The sequence below is a fragment of the Trichosurus vulpecula genome, chromosome 6 (assembly GCF_011100635.1).
Source record: "Trichosurus vulpecula isolate mTriVul1 chromosome 6, mTriVul1.pri, whole genome shotgun sequence".
Classification (NCBI taxonomy): Eukaryota; Metazoa; Chordata; class Mammalia; order Diprotodontia; family Phalangeridae; genus Trichosurus; species Trichosurus vulpecula.
The window spans coordinates 263,828,003-263,842,575 of NC_050578.1; the positions used below are offsets into that span (position 1 = coordinate 263,828,003).

General features: G+C 35.1%; 2 protein-coding genes across 2 annotated transcripts; both read left to right on the forward strand.

The window, feature by feature from the left end:
- Window positions 1-2,716: 2,716 nt before the first annotated feature.
- On the forward strand, window positions 2,717-3,664 carry LOC118855069 (olfactory receptor 8J2-like). Its single transcript, XM_036765193.1, has one exon. The coding sequence runs from the start codon at window positions 2,717-2,719 to the stop codon at window positions 3,662-3,664; it is 948 nt and encodes a 315-aa protein (XP_036621088.1).
- An 8,398-nt stretch (window positions 3,665-12,062) lies between these two features.
- On the forward strand, window positions 12,063-14,573 carry LOC118853674 (olfactory receptor 8K3-like). The gene is made up of 2 exons (XM_036763857.1): window positions 12,063-12,982; window positions 14,561-14,573. Exons 1-2 carry the CDS (start codon window positions 12,063-12,065, stop codon window positions 14,571-14,573), a joined length of 933 nt encoding a protein of 310 aa, XP_036619752.1.

A 14,573-nucleotide genomic window follows, 5' to 3' on the forward strand; every position in this document is an offset into this window, starting at 1 on the left:
GTCTATCTATTCATCTGTTTATGCAATCAGCCAGCCAGTCATTTATTTATTTGTTATTTTTGCTAGAACTACATTGTACCTCACAAATATTTGGGGATGCTAACCTTCATAAAAATACACTTAGGACATCAGTTTGTCTAACATCAAAACAATGAATATCCTTTATTTAAAAAAAAATAATTCACTGGAATGTGCCTAATCTCATCAACTTTCATTATCACTCTAGCTTTGAAATTCTTATAGCACCTACCTACCAGAGTCGTCATGAGGACTGAATAAGATAATATTTGAAAAGGCTTTAGCATAGTGTCTGGAACATGGTAGATGTTTATAAATGCTTGTTTTCTTTCTTCCACTAAGACTTAAATAAATTTCAATTATGCTTTTATAAGATCTAATGGAATGAAGATTTCCACTGTAGACCTTAAGTACTCCCAGTCTCTCACACTTCCAATTGATCTTCCTTTCTTTCAGTTACTCACTTACATAGGCTGAAAACGTACTCGCCTCCTAAAATCGGTTATGTGGATTCTCAATTTACTAATTCTTAATTTACTCATCAGTAACCTTCACTTGAAGAACTCTAGTGATGGTAAATACTCAGCCTCTCAAGAAAGGCCATTCCACTTTAGACACTTGTGTTTTTTAGTGTTTTTTTTTCTTTTATTTTTATCAAAATTTGGTTTTTGGCCTTTTCTACTTATTGTTCTTATTTCTACTCTAATGGGCCAAATAGAACAAATAGAATTTCTCGTCTAAGTGTGAGAGAAATTATTCAATTGGATCCCTATTTTATTCCAATCAGTATTAATCAGTTCAGTGTGACTCTGTGAGGGTTAATGATTGTTAACAACTATTAATAATGTACTCTTCTGGTAATATGCATTTCATCAGTTTAGCCATCCAATAACAGTACAAGAAAAACATGTTTTAATAAATATTTTACATAAAGAGACAATTAGATAAGATAGGTTCTTCTTATAGTAGGCCTCAAACTTTAAACTTGTAAATTCACTGTTCACCACTTATTTTGCTGACAAGGGTATCTGCGTTTGGTTTTGCTCAATTACCATGGCCAAATCCAGCAAGGGTGGGAAGTTCAGTTTTTCCTGTCCAACATGAGAAGGAGTCTGTCTTAAAATCAGTTAGTCAGCAGAGATGACCCTTGCTTCACCCAACCCATGATTCCCATGCTGAAACATTGTTTTGGGCTCACCTGGAGGGTCAAGAGCAAGGTCTATCAACCAAGAAGATTTTGTATTTTACTTTGCCTTTTCTGTGTGTCTGTGTACTAAGTCCTTTAAAAGTAAGGGCCTAGGGACCAGAAGGCAACTGAGATCATGAGGAAGATCTGAGATCCACTTCATTAGATGGGGCCAGGTGTCTTTAATAACGTGCTTGAATCTCTGCCTCGGTTATTTTTATTGTACTTTGGATATTTTGGATGCTACAAATGATAATCCTTAAAATGTTTAAAGACAGTTGTTTTGCTCCCACTGAATTGCAAGTATTTTCTTCATCAGTTTAATCACTTTCCATTTATTTGACTAATCTTTATGCAGTAAACTTCCAATTGTTCTTGACATCAATGTTATTTTCCACATTATCAACTTTTTCCTTAACCGTTGTGCTTAGAAATGAACACAAATTTAAGGTTTGATTAGGGATGAGGAGAATGACATTGGTTTCCTCTTGATATTAAATATAATATTTATAGTAATTTAGTCTAAGATTTAATTTAATTTTGGGGCTTCTACCCAGTTATTATTTGCTATTATACAATCTACCAAGTCTGCAGATGTTTTCTTTTTTTTACCCCAATAAAACAACTATTGTCTTGTATATAGAATCTTTAAAGCTTCTAAAAATGATCATTGATTTTCTCAGAAAAGAAGGATTTGCCAGTCAATAAACATTTATTAAATATATGCTATGTGTCAGACACTGTGCTAAGTGCTAGAGACACAAAGAAAGCGAAAAGCCAGTCCCTGCTCTCAAAGAGATCACAGTCCAACGGGGAGACAACATGCAAACAACTAGGTGAAAACAAACTAAATACAAGATAAAGGTGTGATAATTAGCAGAGGGAAGATACTAGATTTAAGTGAAGGGGGACTATTTTCCTGCAGAAATTAAGTGTAGTGTCTAAGAAGTATTTGCTGAGTATTTTCTATGGTCTCAATACTTTTCTAATACTGTGTGATTGGCACCAAGGAAGCATTTGATTAAAATCTTTGAACTACGAAACTGTTTATTTTATTAACTCTTAAGAAAAACAAATCTAAACCTGGAGAGGACCTTAGGAACTGTTTATTCAAATGCCTGTTTATAAAAAATAATGAGGAATCCAAGTTTCAGCAATGTTGTACAATGTCATATCACTAGCATGCAATAGAGTAGAATTTGGACCCCTCTCATCAGATTACCATGCTGCAATTGATTCTCTTGTGATAAGCTACCATGATTGAAGAAACTCTGACTCTTCCCCCAAAGAGCTTTGCAACCTGATCTTTTTGCATCATTAAACATAGCTCAGCATTCATGTAAAATATCTCTCCAAGTTTAAGACAGGTTTTTCCAAGTAGCTAAAGGTAATAACATAATAAATTCCAGGACATAATCATCTACTTGAAATGGCAGTTCTAGGAAATTCATCCTAAGACCTATAAACTGTCTTCCCATTTTTTTCCCATTACAGATGAAACTAACAGAATAAATGGTTCCAGGAAATGTCTCCCATGTGACCACATTCATCCTCATTGGAGTCTCAGAGCGTCCAGAGCTTCAAGTTCCCCTCTTTTTCCTCTTCTTAGCAATCTATGGTGTGACGGTGACTGGAAATGTGGGAATTATCACCCTTAGTAGTATAGATTCTCGGCTTCAAACTCCCATGTATTTTTTCCTTAGACACTTGGCTATCATCAATCTTGGCAATTCTACTGTCATTGCTCCCCAGATGCTGGTCAATTTCTTGGTGGAGAAGAAAACCATTTCTTACTATGGGTGTGCAACTCAACTGGGCGGCTTCTTAGTCTTCATTGTTGCTGAGATTTTCATGTTGGCTGCCATGGCCTATGACCGCTATGTGGCTATCTGCAATCCCTTATTATACATGGTTGTAGTATCACGGAAGGTTTGTATTCTCCTTGTGGTCCTTACATACACCTACAGTTTAACTACAGCAGTGACTGTCACCTCCTGTGTTTTCTCAATGTCGTACTGTTCTTCCAATGTCATCAATCATTTTTACTGTGATAATATCCCTTTGTTAGCATTATCCTGCTCTGACACTTACATACCAGAAACAGCAGTCTTTACTTTTTCAGGAACTAATCTCTTCTTTTCCATGATCATTGTAATTGTGTCCTATTTCTACATCATCTTGGCCATCCTGAGGATACGTTCAGCAGAGGGGAGACGAAAAGCCTTCTCTACCTGTGCTTCCCACATGACAGCTGTCACTGTTTTCTATGGAACACTCCTTTTCATGTATTTGCAGCCACGGTCAAACCATTCCTTAGACACTGATAAAATGGCCTCTGTGTTTTACACGTTAGTGATCCCCATGCTGAATCCTATGATCTACAGCTTGAGGAACAAGGATGTGAAGGAGGCTCTGAAGAGAGTCCTCACTAACCCTTGCCAAACTTTTAATAATACATAAATTAAAAATATTCCAGTAAACCACGAGATTCCTAAGCTAAGGCAGGGGTTGTCATATAGTGGGCCAAATCAGTAAATGGCCAGGAATATAAGAAAACTAGACAGTAGGTTAAAGAATTAAAAATGAATAAAAAATGGGTGTCAAATTCAAATAAGGATCACTATAGGTACATATTGACTTAGAAAACCACATGGTAACATTATTTATATCTTATAGTATTTTTATTTATTTTATTACATATTCCCCAATTATGTTTAATCTTATTCAGGCAGTAATCCGTAGTGGGCTATTTTTTTGATACCTGTTGGTAATGACCTGGAAGGAAGGTAGTAGTAGAAAGGTAAATAAGGGAGGAGAAAATCAGATAAGGGCCTAAAATCAAGTAGAATTGCATATATTAGATGTGAAAACCACCAGGTGAAGGAACAAGAATTTCATATTAATTCTTGGGACTCTTTTTATTTCTTAATGAGAGAGTTTTTCATTAGACTAAGCAGCATTGCAAGTGAAGGAATAGGGGCGGTGTGTGTATTCTTATCCTGATATAGGTAAGGGCAGGAGGACTTGAGTTTCAGAAATCTGCTTAAAATCACATTTTTGTTTTTTGTTTTTAATTTTGTTGAGTCATCTAATGATATTCCAAGTTCATTCAGGTACCTGTTTATATGGACTTAGAAGTAGATGTTACTTTACCCTATTTTTGTTGATCCGTAAGCATTTACTAAGCATCTACTATGTACCGTGTTCTGTACTAGTTGTGAAAGATACAAAGGAAAGTAAGACTTTCTGCTCTTAAGCTCTTATTTTAATTGCAAACACACCATTTGAACCAGTATGTACAAACCAGCTATAAACAGGGTAAGTGCTAGATAATCAATAGAGCAAAAGTACTAGAATTTGGCAGGAGGTATGTATTATGATACAACAGAATTAATATGAAACCCTCAGGTGCTTGTTGGGAGCAAAACTCCATTATCTTGTACGTAATTCTGATGGATTAGCTCCAATTCTGCTAATTGAGTGTTTTGTGATAACTAGCTCAGGGTCAGGCAGGATGAGTAAGGATTCCTTCAAGATTCTACTTATATTCCTAATGTGAAGTTCTCATTTTGAGGTTACATTGTCATTTTATTCATTCATCAATTTGAAATGAATGTATACAAAACAGGAAGGGTTAGAGAAAGGCAGTGTGGGCCAGTACAATACAAACTCTATGCATGTGTTGCAGATATTGGTCTCAACAGTTAACTGAATCGATGGATTTGGGTATAGTAAGATGGTTTCTGATGAGGCCCACTTATTTAGGTAATTAAATGTATCACGACTCTTTACCAAGGGGAAAGCATTGAGGTATCTGATAGGCTGTCTTTCTATGGACGTGGGGACAGAGAAACAAATATAACCCCATGATGCAGAGAACTCACATGAGCACTCTCTGTACATCGTCCGTCATTCTTAGAAGCTTAACAATAACCAATTATGTTACACTTGAATTCTACCTCTTCTTCCTTAAATTATTTATTTTTCTAATTTGGAAAAACAGTGTATTTAATTGCTGGAGTATGGCAAAGAACAACTTAATTGGAAATATACATGCTTCTGTAAAGGATTTGGAACTCCATCTTTGTATCAGTAATCAAGGTGGAACTTTCTTTTACTGTTTTCTTTTTTAGCACTTATTTAATCAAGTGCCCTTGAATAGTTTGGCCTTTCTTTCTTTGATTAAATTAGGAGTCTTTGATGACATCGTTACCTCAAGGGAAAGCCTAAGCCACATGGGTTTAAGACACATGCTTGTGACACTTTTAGGTCACGTGGGTGAGTCGCATGTTGTGACACCCTTTGACCCTGAACAGAATATATAAACTCCAGAGGTTGGCATCTTTCCTTGGGGATCTCACTCACTGAAAGAGTGAGGTAGGACTCTGGGCAGCCCTCGTTAAAAGCCCCCCTGCTTGTAAACCCAGATGTTGATGTTTTCCTGGTAACTATGAATTGTGATTTGGTCTGTTTATATTGTGTATGTTTGTAATTTGTTTGTATTTGGTCCAAAGTTCAGGTTGCTGGATTTTGCTCCTGAGCTGTGAATGATATATGTATGTTTGATTCAAGTGGGATTGTTAAACCCTCAAAGTTAATTTCCTTAGTAAAGCAGATAAAAGAACCTGTGTTAGCAGCCCTCTGTGTGATGATTGTTGGTTTTACACAGCCACAGGAGCTACTAGCAAGATTCTTGCTACAATCTTCCATTTGTTGTCAGATTCGTATTTGGACAATGTTCTTCTCTCCAAACCCTGACGTTGGAATTCCAATTTCGTGAATAACATCCACCAAGAAAATTATTTCATAAAAGTGCTTATGAAGAATAACAAATATTTTCCCAGCCTGGGGAAAGCTTCCAGGTTTTGGTTGATATTACAAAAATGTAATTACTTATTTTTCATTTATGATTCTATCAAATATACTAGGTTTATGATGAGAAAAATATATGAGAAAGAAATTTTATATACATATATACATATGTATACATATATATATATATATATATATATATATATATATATATATATATATATATATATATATATTACTAGACATATACCTTTATGTATAGCAGGCCTTAGGAACAACAACAAGAACACAAACACACAATCCCTCCTCCATCCTGATTGTGCATGCTATTAGTTCATCTTCCTTATTCTTATCCCAGATACTAAGGCAATAAAGGAGGTGTGATCATTTATTTCTACATTGATTACAAAACTGTAACAAAATTGTCTTAATTAGTCTGTCGGCCAGCATTTATTATGTGCTACTATACTAAAAGCAATGTGCTAATTGACAAGGAAATAAAGGCAAAAAATAGTCCCTGGTCTCAAGGAGCTTACAATCTAATGGGAAGACAACATGGAATCAACTATGTATAAAAGATTTACACAGGATGAATTGGGAACAGTCTCAGAGGGAAGTCACAAAGATTAAGCAGGACTGGAAAAAGTTTCTCATAGAATTTTGGACTTCATCTGGAACTTGGAGGAAGCCTGGCAATCTAGGATGCAGAGGTAAGGAGACAGAGCATTCTATGCATATGGTACAACCAGAGAAAATTCTCTGAGTGAGAATATGGAGTGTTTAAGGAAAAGCACGGCAGACAGTATCATTGGATCAGGGTGCCATGGAAGGAGTAAAGTAAGAAAAGACCAAGTCATGTAGGGCTATAAAAGCCAAACAGGATTTAATTTTTGAATATGGTTATAACAAAGAGCCAATGGACTTTAATGACTAGGGGGGGTATTAATTAATTAACACTCAGACCCCACCCCCAATTCATTACACATTCTTTATTAAATGGAATAAAACTTTTTTTCCTTATGCTTTTGATTATTTTTCAATGTGCACATCAAACGTCCCCCAATAGTCTAGACTTCAGTCATCATCAAGATTACTGTCTACACAATTCATGAAAAACATAATAAACAAAAACAAAGAAACAAACACTTATTCATAATATTATGATAGGTGAAAAAGTCACAGCAGAAGCTGATCTAATCATCATTGTAACTGCTGACTTCAAGTCTGGAAACATAGTCCCACAATCCAGCTCTATCAAAGTGCCAAATAAAGTCTTCTCTCATGAATTCTCTTCATGTTTCTTTACACAAGTCCTCTCAGGAATGATCTTTTCTTTCTCTTTTCTCTCTGTTCTTTCAGTCTCTCCACCCTTCTTCATTGACAGTCACTCTAAATAATGATAAAGCATCAATCTCTTAAGTTTCTAGTCCCTCTTAAACAAACTGAGGACTGATACTACCTTGTAAGGTGGGACAATTGATTCTGCGCATTAATTCTCATGGACATGAAGACTCTGATTTATTTTGGAAGTATTATATTTCTCCAATTTGTTTTTTCTTCTTCATATCTTCCAAAGTCTGTTTTGCCTATTTCATTTATGCTTACATTTATATCAAAATGAAAATGTTTTTCACATTTTTAACTGTAGAACTTCACATCCAAACCTCAGATAGAACGATATTTTTTAATGATGTATAACACAGAGAGAAAAAAAAAAACTTTCCTGATCTGGCTCCAGTTTACCTTCCCAGATTTGTTACTCATTTGTTCTTCTTTGAGTTAATCCAGCCAAATTAGCCTTTTTCAATTCCGTAAATACAACATGCCATCTCCTGTCTCAGTCTGCCTGCAATCCATCCTCTTCTGATATTTACAATGTAAAATACCTCACTTTCTTGAAAACTCAACTTAGTTGCCACCTCTTGAAGGAATTTTTTAAGTTTACTTCAGGTGCTAATTTTCTCTTCTCATCCTCCATGTTAATATATTTTTTATTGCAACCTTCATGTTCTATCAATATATACATTGTTTACTGCCAAAACAATGTAAGCTCTTCTTTTATTTCATCTTTGTATCATAACAGCAAATGAATGAATGGATGGATGAATAGATGGATAGATCAAAGTACAGATGGATAGAAATAGATGGGTGTATTAAGGAATGAATCTTCTTGTGACCATTACTGTCTGCTGTGGATTTTCCCAGTTCTGATGTTGATTTCCCTTCTCTTACCTTCTACATCAGTGTGATCATACTTCTGTCCCACATATACTTATAAAGAAGAAATCAGGTGTTTTAGAGGCATACCAGAGTCTATGTTGATACAATGACCTTCCCAGAGTTCTCAGGCACATAGAAATAAAATACAGAACATCTGTTCTAAGCTCCCTGAGAATCATATGCATGGAACACAAGGAATCATATTTGTTGGAAGATTAAAATTTGGAACATCATTATGTGTCTTCTTTCACATGATAATAGTTTAATAGCTCTTGGAATTATGTAAAATTTAAACAGTAACACAGATAATGAATGCAAATACCTGGTAACCTCCCTGAGGTGATAGTATAGAAGTCATTAAAACTCTCATATGCTTCAGAGAATAATGTCTCAGAAGGACCTATAAACCTATAAATTCTCCTTCGATCAGTTGGAAGAAGGAACAATATGATCCAGCCACAACAGATGTGAAAATCAAGGTGAGAAGTAGCTAGTCTTTGTCATCAGATAGAGTCTATAATGCTAAGAATTTCCAAGGCTTCCTACTTTCAGGTAGGACGATAGAAGAGATCAATGAATCTCCAGATTCAACAGATCTCAACAACTACCACATGAGGAAAATTGAAGGAGTTTGGGTTTCTGAGGCAACAAAAAATGGTATACCTATGCAACTGGCACCTCATTCAGAAGAGCCCAAGAACTGTTCCCACTATGAGAGCTCCCAGAAACATTTTTAAAAATATAGGATAAAAACCAATGGAGGAGAAATTGAATAAGTTGCAGTATAGTGGAGAAGGCACTAGACTTTGATTCAGGAAGACCTGGATTCAAATCGTAGCTCAAACACTTACTAACTCTCTGACCCTTCTCTCAATCTTCCTTTTCTCATCTATAAAATGAGAAGATGGGATATAGACAGCTCAGAGATCCTTTCTGCTAGTGAATGTATGATTTGATATTTCCCCTACTCCATAATATTTTAGGTTCAAATAATGGCCTCCTTTGGCATCCTCACCTCCTCCAATTCAAAATGTTAGACTTCACCTAAAAAGGATTAAACATATACTTAACGTGGTGAGTGTCAAAGTTGATGGATAGTTTAACTATATGAGACAGACACTGCTTTATCTCATTGTAGTATTAAGGAAAAAAACAGAGAAGAAAGTAAAAAGTCCAGAGGTAGATATAGGAAAGCAGAGAAGCTTTTAAACAAATATGGTGAATTTGCTGTATAATTTTCCAAAGAAACACAGGCCACATATAATGGAAATGTATGGTTTCAAAGTGATTAATTTTTTTCAAATTCTTTATTTAGGGAAATGAGAATTTTATTGATGTATGACAAGTCCAGAATTATTTTTTAAAATGCTTTAAAAAGGTAAAAAAAGGGCCCTTCCCAAGGTCATTAAAGATCCTTTAATTGATGAAATGAATGTTTTCTCATTCCTCTTCTTTCATGATACTTTTGGCCACTCATTCCTAGATACACTCTCCATCTGCATTTATCCAACATTACTTTGTGGTTGTTTTCTATTTGTGGGGCTTCCATTCTTAGTTTCCATTGTCAATGTGTTGCCCATGCTCGTAAGTTTTATGAACCACTGCTTTTTATCTGTAAAATGATGAAAATTATAGGACTGATCTCACAAAATTGATTCAGATCATTGCTTTTGTGCATCTGAAAGAACTTTCATAAGCAGAACTGATGATGATGATGTATCATCACTATAGAAATAATATTGTCCATGCTGAGTTCAGAGGGTATCAGGGTAAGTAAGGACCTTTCGTAATTTGGTTATTCAAAATGTGGAACTTTGAGGCAGGCTGTACTTTCTAATTATTTTTGGAAAATTCTTTGATCCACCGGAAACCAAAGCAACTGCACTATTAAGATTTGTGGCAGAATCCAGGTAGGAGGCCCTGGGTTTCGTTGGACACTCATATGACTTATCTAGACATCTTTGCACATGACCAGAGTTGGAGGACAGGACAGAGTTAATATGAGATTCTATTGTGTAGATTCTGACCTGTCAATCAAAATTTGTTTTTCTTTTTCTGTTTTGTTTTGTTTTTTTTTAAACACAGAAGTCGCAGAAGACCCAAGGGCATTTCTGGAGTGCTTCCTTTGCACTAGAAATGAATCAAAGGTATGTTATATGATTCTCCATTCCTCTTCTTACAAGGTGGTATGTTGGTGAGTTGGAGAATGACCCAATTTTTAAAGTTTCTTGAAATAGCCAATTCAGGTTAGAATTTTTATCATGTCCCATATAGTGCCCTCTATTCTGTACAGAGAGTTTAGGGATCCATTATGCTAATGAAAAAGAGAAAATGGAATTTGAAACAAAATCTCAGTTTGAAATGGGGAGAAAGAGATGATAGATTTTTCTTCCTCTCAAACTGCCAAATGGAGTTATTTTTATTTTATTTTTTGAAGACAGATTCACTAGAAGATTATTTCATGTCTTCCATTAGAATACAAGAAAAACATCACATTTCTTTTTCCCTACTGTCTTCATAGCCCTCAGTCTTTATTCTGTGATTGCAATGACTCAGTGTTATTCCTTTCCCACTTCATATGGAAAATGGCTACTAGTTCCCCTCTATGACTGGGTAGAAATCTGTGAATTACCTTAGGGAGTGTTACACCCTTACCTTTCTGGGGCTTTAAAATTAATATCCTCCCCAAGGGATAGCTATGTACTTGTCGTGCATCTGAATATTTTTTTTATTTTTTTATAAACTGATTCATGAATTAATTCATTTAATCATTTAAAATGCTTATTGGTTGATGAATGGATTTCTTTATTTATTGCTTTCTTTCAGTCATTTAACCAATGTAGGAAGCTGCAAGTGAGAAAAATTGTTTTTCTTTCAATAAAATTTGGTAGCTGTTCTTCAACTTCCAATGTTAGTGATCTGCCCATGGCCCTGAGTGGTCATGGAATTTCAGAAGATCGAACAACTAGCATATAAGGATATTTTGATAGTCAACTTCTAAAATCTTCACTCACCTGTCATAGAAGCACATTTGGTACTTCATTATTGAGTTGATCTAAAAAAAAAACAAAATAAAAGTACCTGCAATCATTGTGAGGGATTTTTACATGTAACCAGGAAAGAAATGAATGAGGAGTGATCACTAATGGATATAAGTCCACAGAGCTTTAGGTTGTATACTGAGGGATTTTCATTAAAAACAAGTATCATTAACATGACTTCATGTCCTTTTAAATGGTGGACATCGAATAAAAACAACAACATACCGTTACAAGCCTGGCTTGTCTTTATAATTCGGGGAGCAAGGCAAGCACAAAGGAGAAGCTATAGGAAATTATGAGGCTTTGTTGTTGTTCTTGATGTTTTCACAGTTCTAGAGATTACCTTGGGAGTCTGACATCTCCTCAGTGTAGAATGTGATTCTTTCTCCCATTCATTGATGGAATTGTCTTTGAAGTTATTCACATTTTTAACTCATTACATTTCTTGGAACTAAAGAACTCCATGACCTATTAATTATGTAAAATGGGACTGCCTATGACTAATATTCTCCCTTTGTACATTGGAGGTAGGAGTAAAGATGTTCTTAATTCTAGAATTTGGCATAAAAGTCTTCATTAGTCTTATTAATGCTAGGTGTTTATTATAATTTTTATAGAGATGAAAAGAGATTACACATATAAAATGTTTGGCAAAATTTAAAATGCTATGTAAATAATAGACAGTTATTATTATTATTGTTATTGCAGCTGTTCATTAGTATTCCTTTATACTTAAGGAAGTATCCTTTATTTTCTTCCCAGGATATTCTCTCTAGATCAAAGAAATGGAAAGAATAAATGAAACTGCAGTGATCAAAGTGACTGAATTCATTTTCATGGGTGTCACAGATCGTCCAGAGTTACAGGTCCCTCTTTTTCTGGTGTTCCTTTTCACCTACTCTGTCACAGTGGTGGCAAACCTTGGTATGGCCATCCTGACTAAGATTGATTCCCACCTGCAAACTCCCATGTACTTTTTCCTCAGGCATCTGTCACTCATTGATCTTGGTTATTCCACAGCCATTGGCCCCAAAATGTTGGTCAGTTTTGTAGTGGAGAAAAATGTAATTTCTTACATTGAGTGTGCAATACAGCTATTTGTCTTTGTGACATTAATCATCAGTGAACTTTTTGTGTTGTCAGCCATGGCCTATGACCGCTATGTGGCTATTTGTAAACCCCTGCTCTACACAGTCATCATGTCAGACAGAGTGTGTTGTATGCTTGTGGCTATCCCCTACCTCTATAGCACCTTTGTTTCCTTGCTGATTGCAATTAAGATTTTTAATTCATCCTTTTGTAAATCTAATATAATTAGGCATTTCTACTGTGACAATCTCCCATTGTTGTCCATGATTTGTTCTAATACCAGGGACATAGAATTAATAATTTTGACCCTTTCTGCTTTTAATCTATTCTCCTCCCTGCTGGTTGTCCTTGTTTCATATATGTTTATTCTTGTGGCCATCCTCAGGATGAACTCTGCTGAAGGAAGGAAGAAAGCCTTTTCCACCTGTGGTTCCCACTTCACAGTGTTAGTTGTGTTCTATGGCACTCTAATCTTCATGTATTTGCAGCCCAAATCTAGCCATTCCTTTGATACAGACAAGATGGCCTCGATATTTTACACCCTTGTGATACCCATGCTCAACCCTTTGATCTATAGCTTGAGAAATACAGAAGTGAAAGCTGCCTTGAAAAGAACCCTAAGAAAATAGATGAAAATAACTTATTATCAACATACAAAATGTTTCAAATTGATTATGGAAATAAAAAAATGTCATAAGGACTGTATTAATACCTAGAAAAATGAAGAAAGAGATTAAAATGAAATAAAAAGCTCTGAATAAAAATTAAAGAACCAAATAATTTAGACTACAAGGTGGTAAACTTTACCCCAAAAATGAATTCCCTGAAAACTAGAACAGACCAAACAGAATTATTAGGACAAAATCATAAGATTGAAAAAGGAATTTTTAAAAAAAACATTTGTAATAAAACAAATTGACTGGGAAAAAAAGAATGAGAAGTTATTTAATAATAATAATTTGCAAGCAGTCTAGTGATTCCTAAATGATCTATTCTTAACACTAGGTTTTATTAAATCAAAATGAAAACTACACAGATCTGTTAGAACTATAGGACAAAATAAAGATGAACTTCATCCACCAATCACTTTGTGAAAGGGGCACCAAGAGGAAAAGTACTAGGAATGTCATAAAGAAAATCCACAGCTTCCCTGCTAAAGGAAAAAATACTTCAACTATCCAGAAATAAGTAGTACAAGTGCAGAAAAACTGCATCAAGATTACTCTTGGAAAACTCCACAAAAAAAATCAGAGGGGGATACGACACTATTCCAAAAGACAATATTCCAAATATAATACAATATTCCAAAAGACAAATGATATAAGCTTATGAAATGAATAATCAACGCTGCTAAGGTGAGTACAATACTCTGGGAGAGAGAGGGGATGTACCATTAATATAATAGAATGTTTTCAAAGATTCTTGATAAAAAGGACAGATCTGAATGGGAAATTCCAAATAAAGTACAAGAATGAAGTCAGTGACAAGTACTTATTAAGCATATACTATGTGCCAAAGTTTGCAAAGATTTGGAATTATGAAGACAAAAACAAACAAAAAAAAACCCCAATCTTTGCTCTCAACGAAGTCACAATCTAAAACTAGAAATATCAATTTATTGTAGTAACTAGATGCAGTTGAATATAATGCTAAAAGATTAATGGGGAATGAACACAAGCATCCCTTTAGAATTTTAATATTTTAAAATAGTTTTGGGGTGACAAATTCAGAAAAAAATTGGTTTATGAATGAGTTGTTTTAGCTCTGAGTGTTTTAGGAGGGGAAAAAGGAGGGAAACTAAAAGGAAAATCATAAGCTAAAAAGGAGAAAGGAAGAGAGTAGTACCTCATATTTCTCATACACATTTGCACCCATGGACAAATGTGTGTGTGTGTGTGTGTGTGTGTGTGTGTGTGTGTGTGTGTGTGTGTAAATACTCCAAACTTAACAGGAAAACATAGGAATAGGATGGGGAGTGGGTATAAGCCAAGATCTTTTGCTGTTTTAGTAATCATGAGTTTGGATCCCCTCAATGGAGGACTTCATGTGAAGAAGGGATGATAAATTGTTGAATATGTTGTGGCAGTGTTCTTATCCATATATAGGATGGACTAGATGCTGTATAAGGGATCACTTCTGGGTAAAATCATAGTGAGGCATCCTGTGGTGTATGAGTTAGTCTAGCTGACTCCTGGGGTCTCCTATAA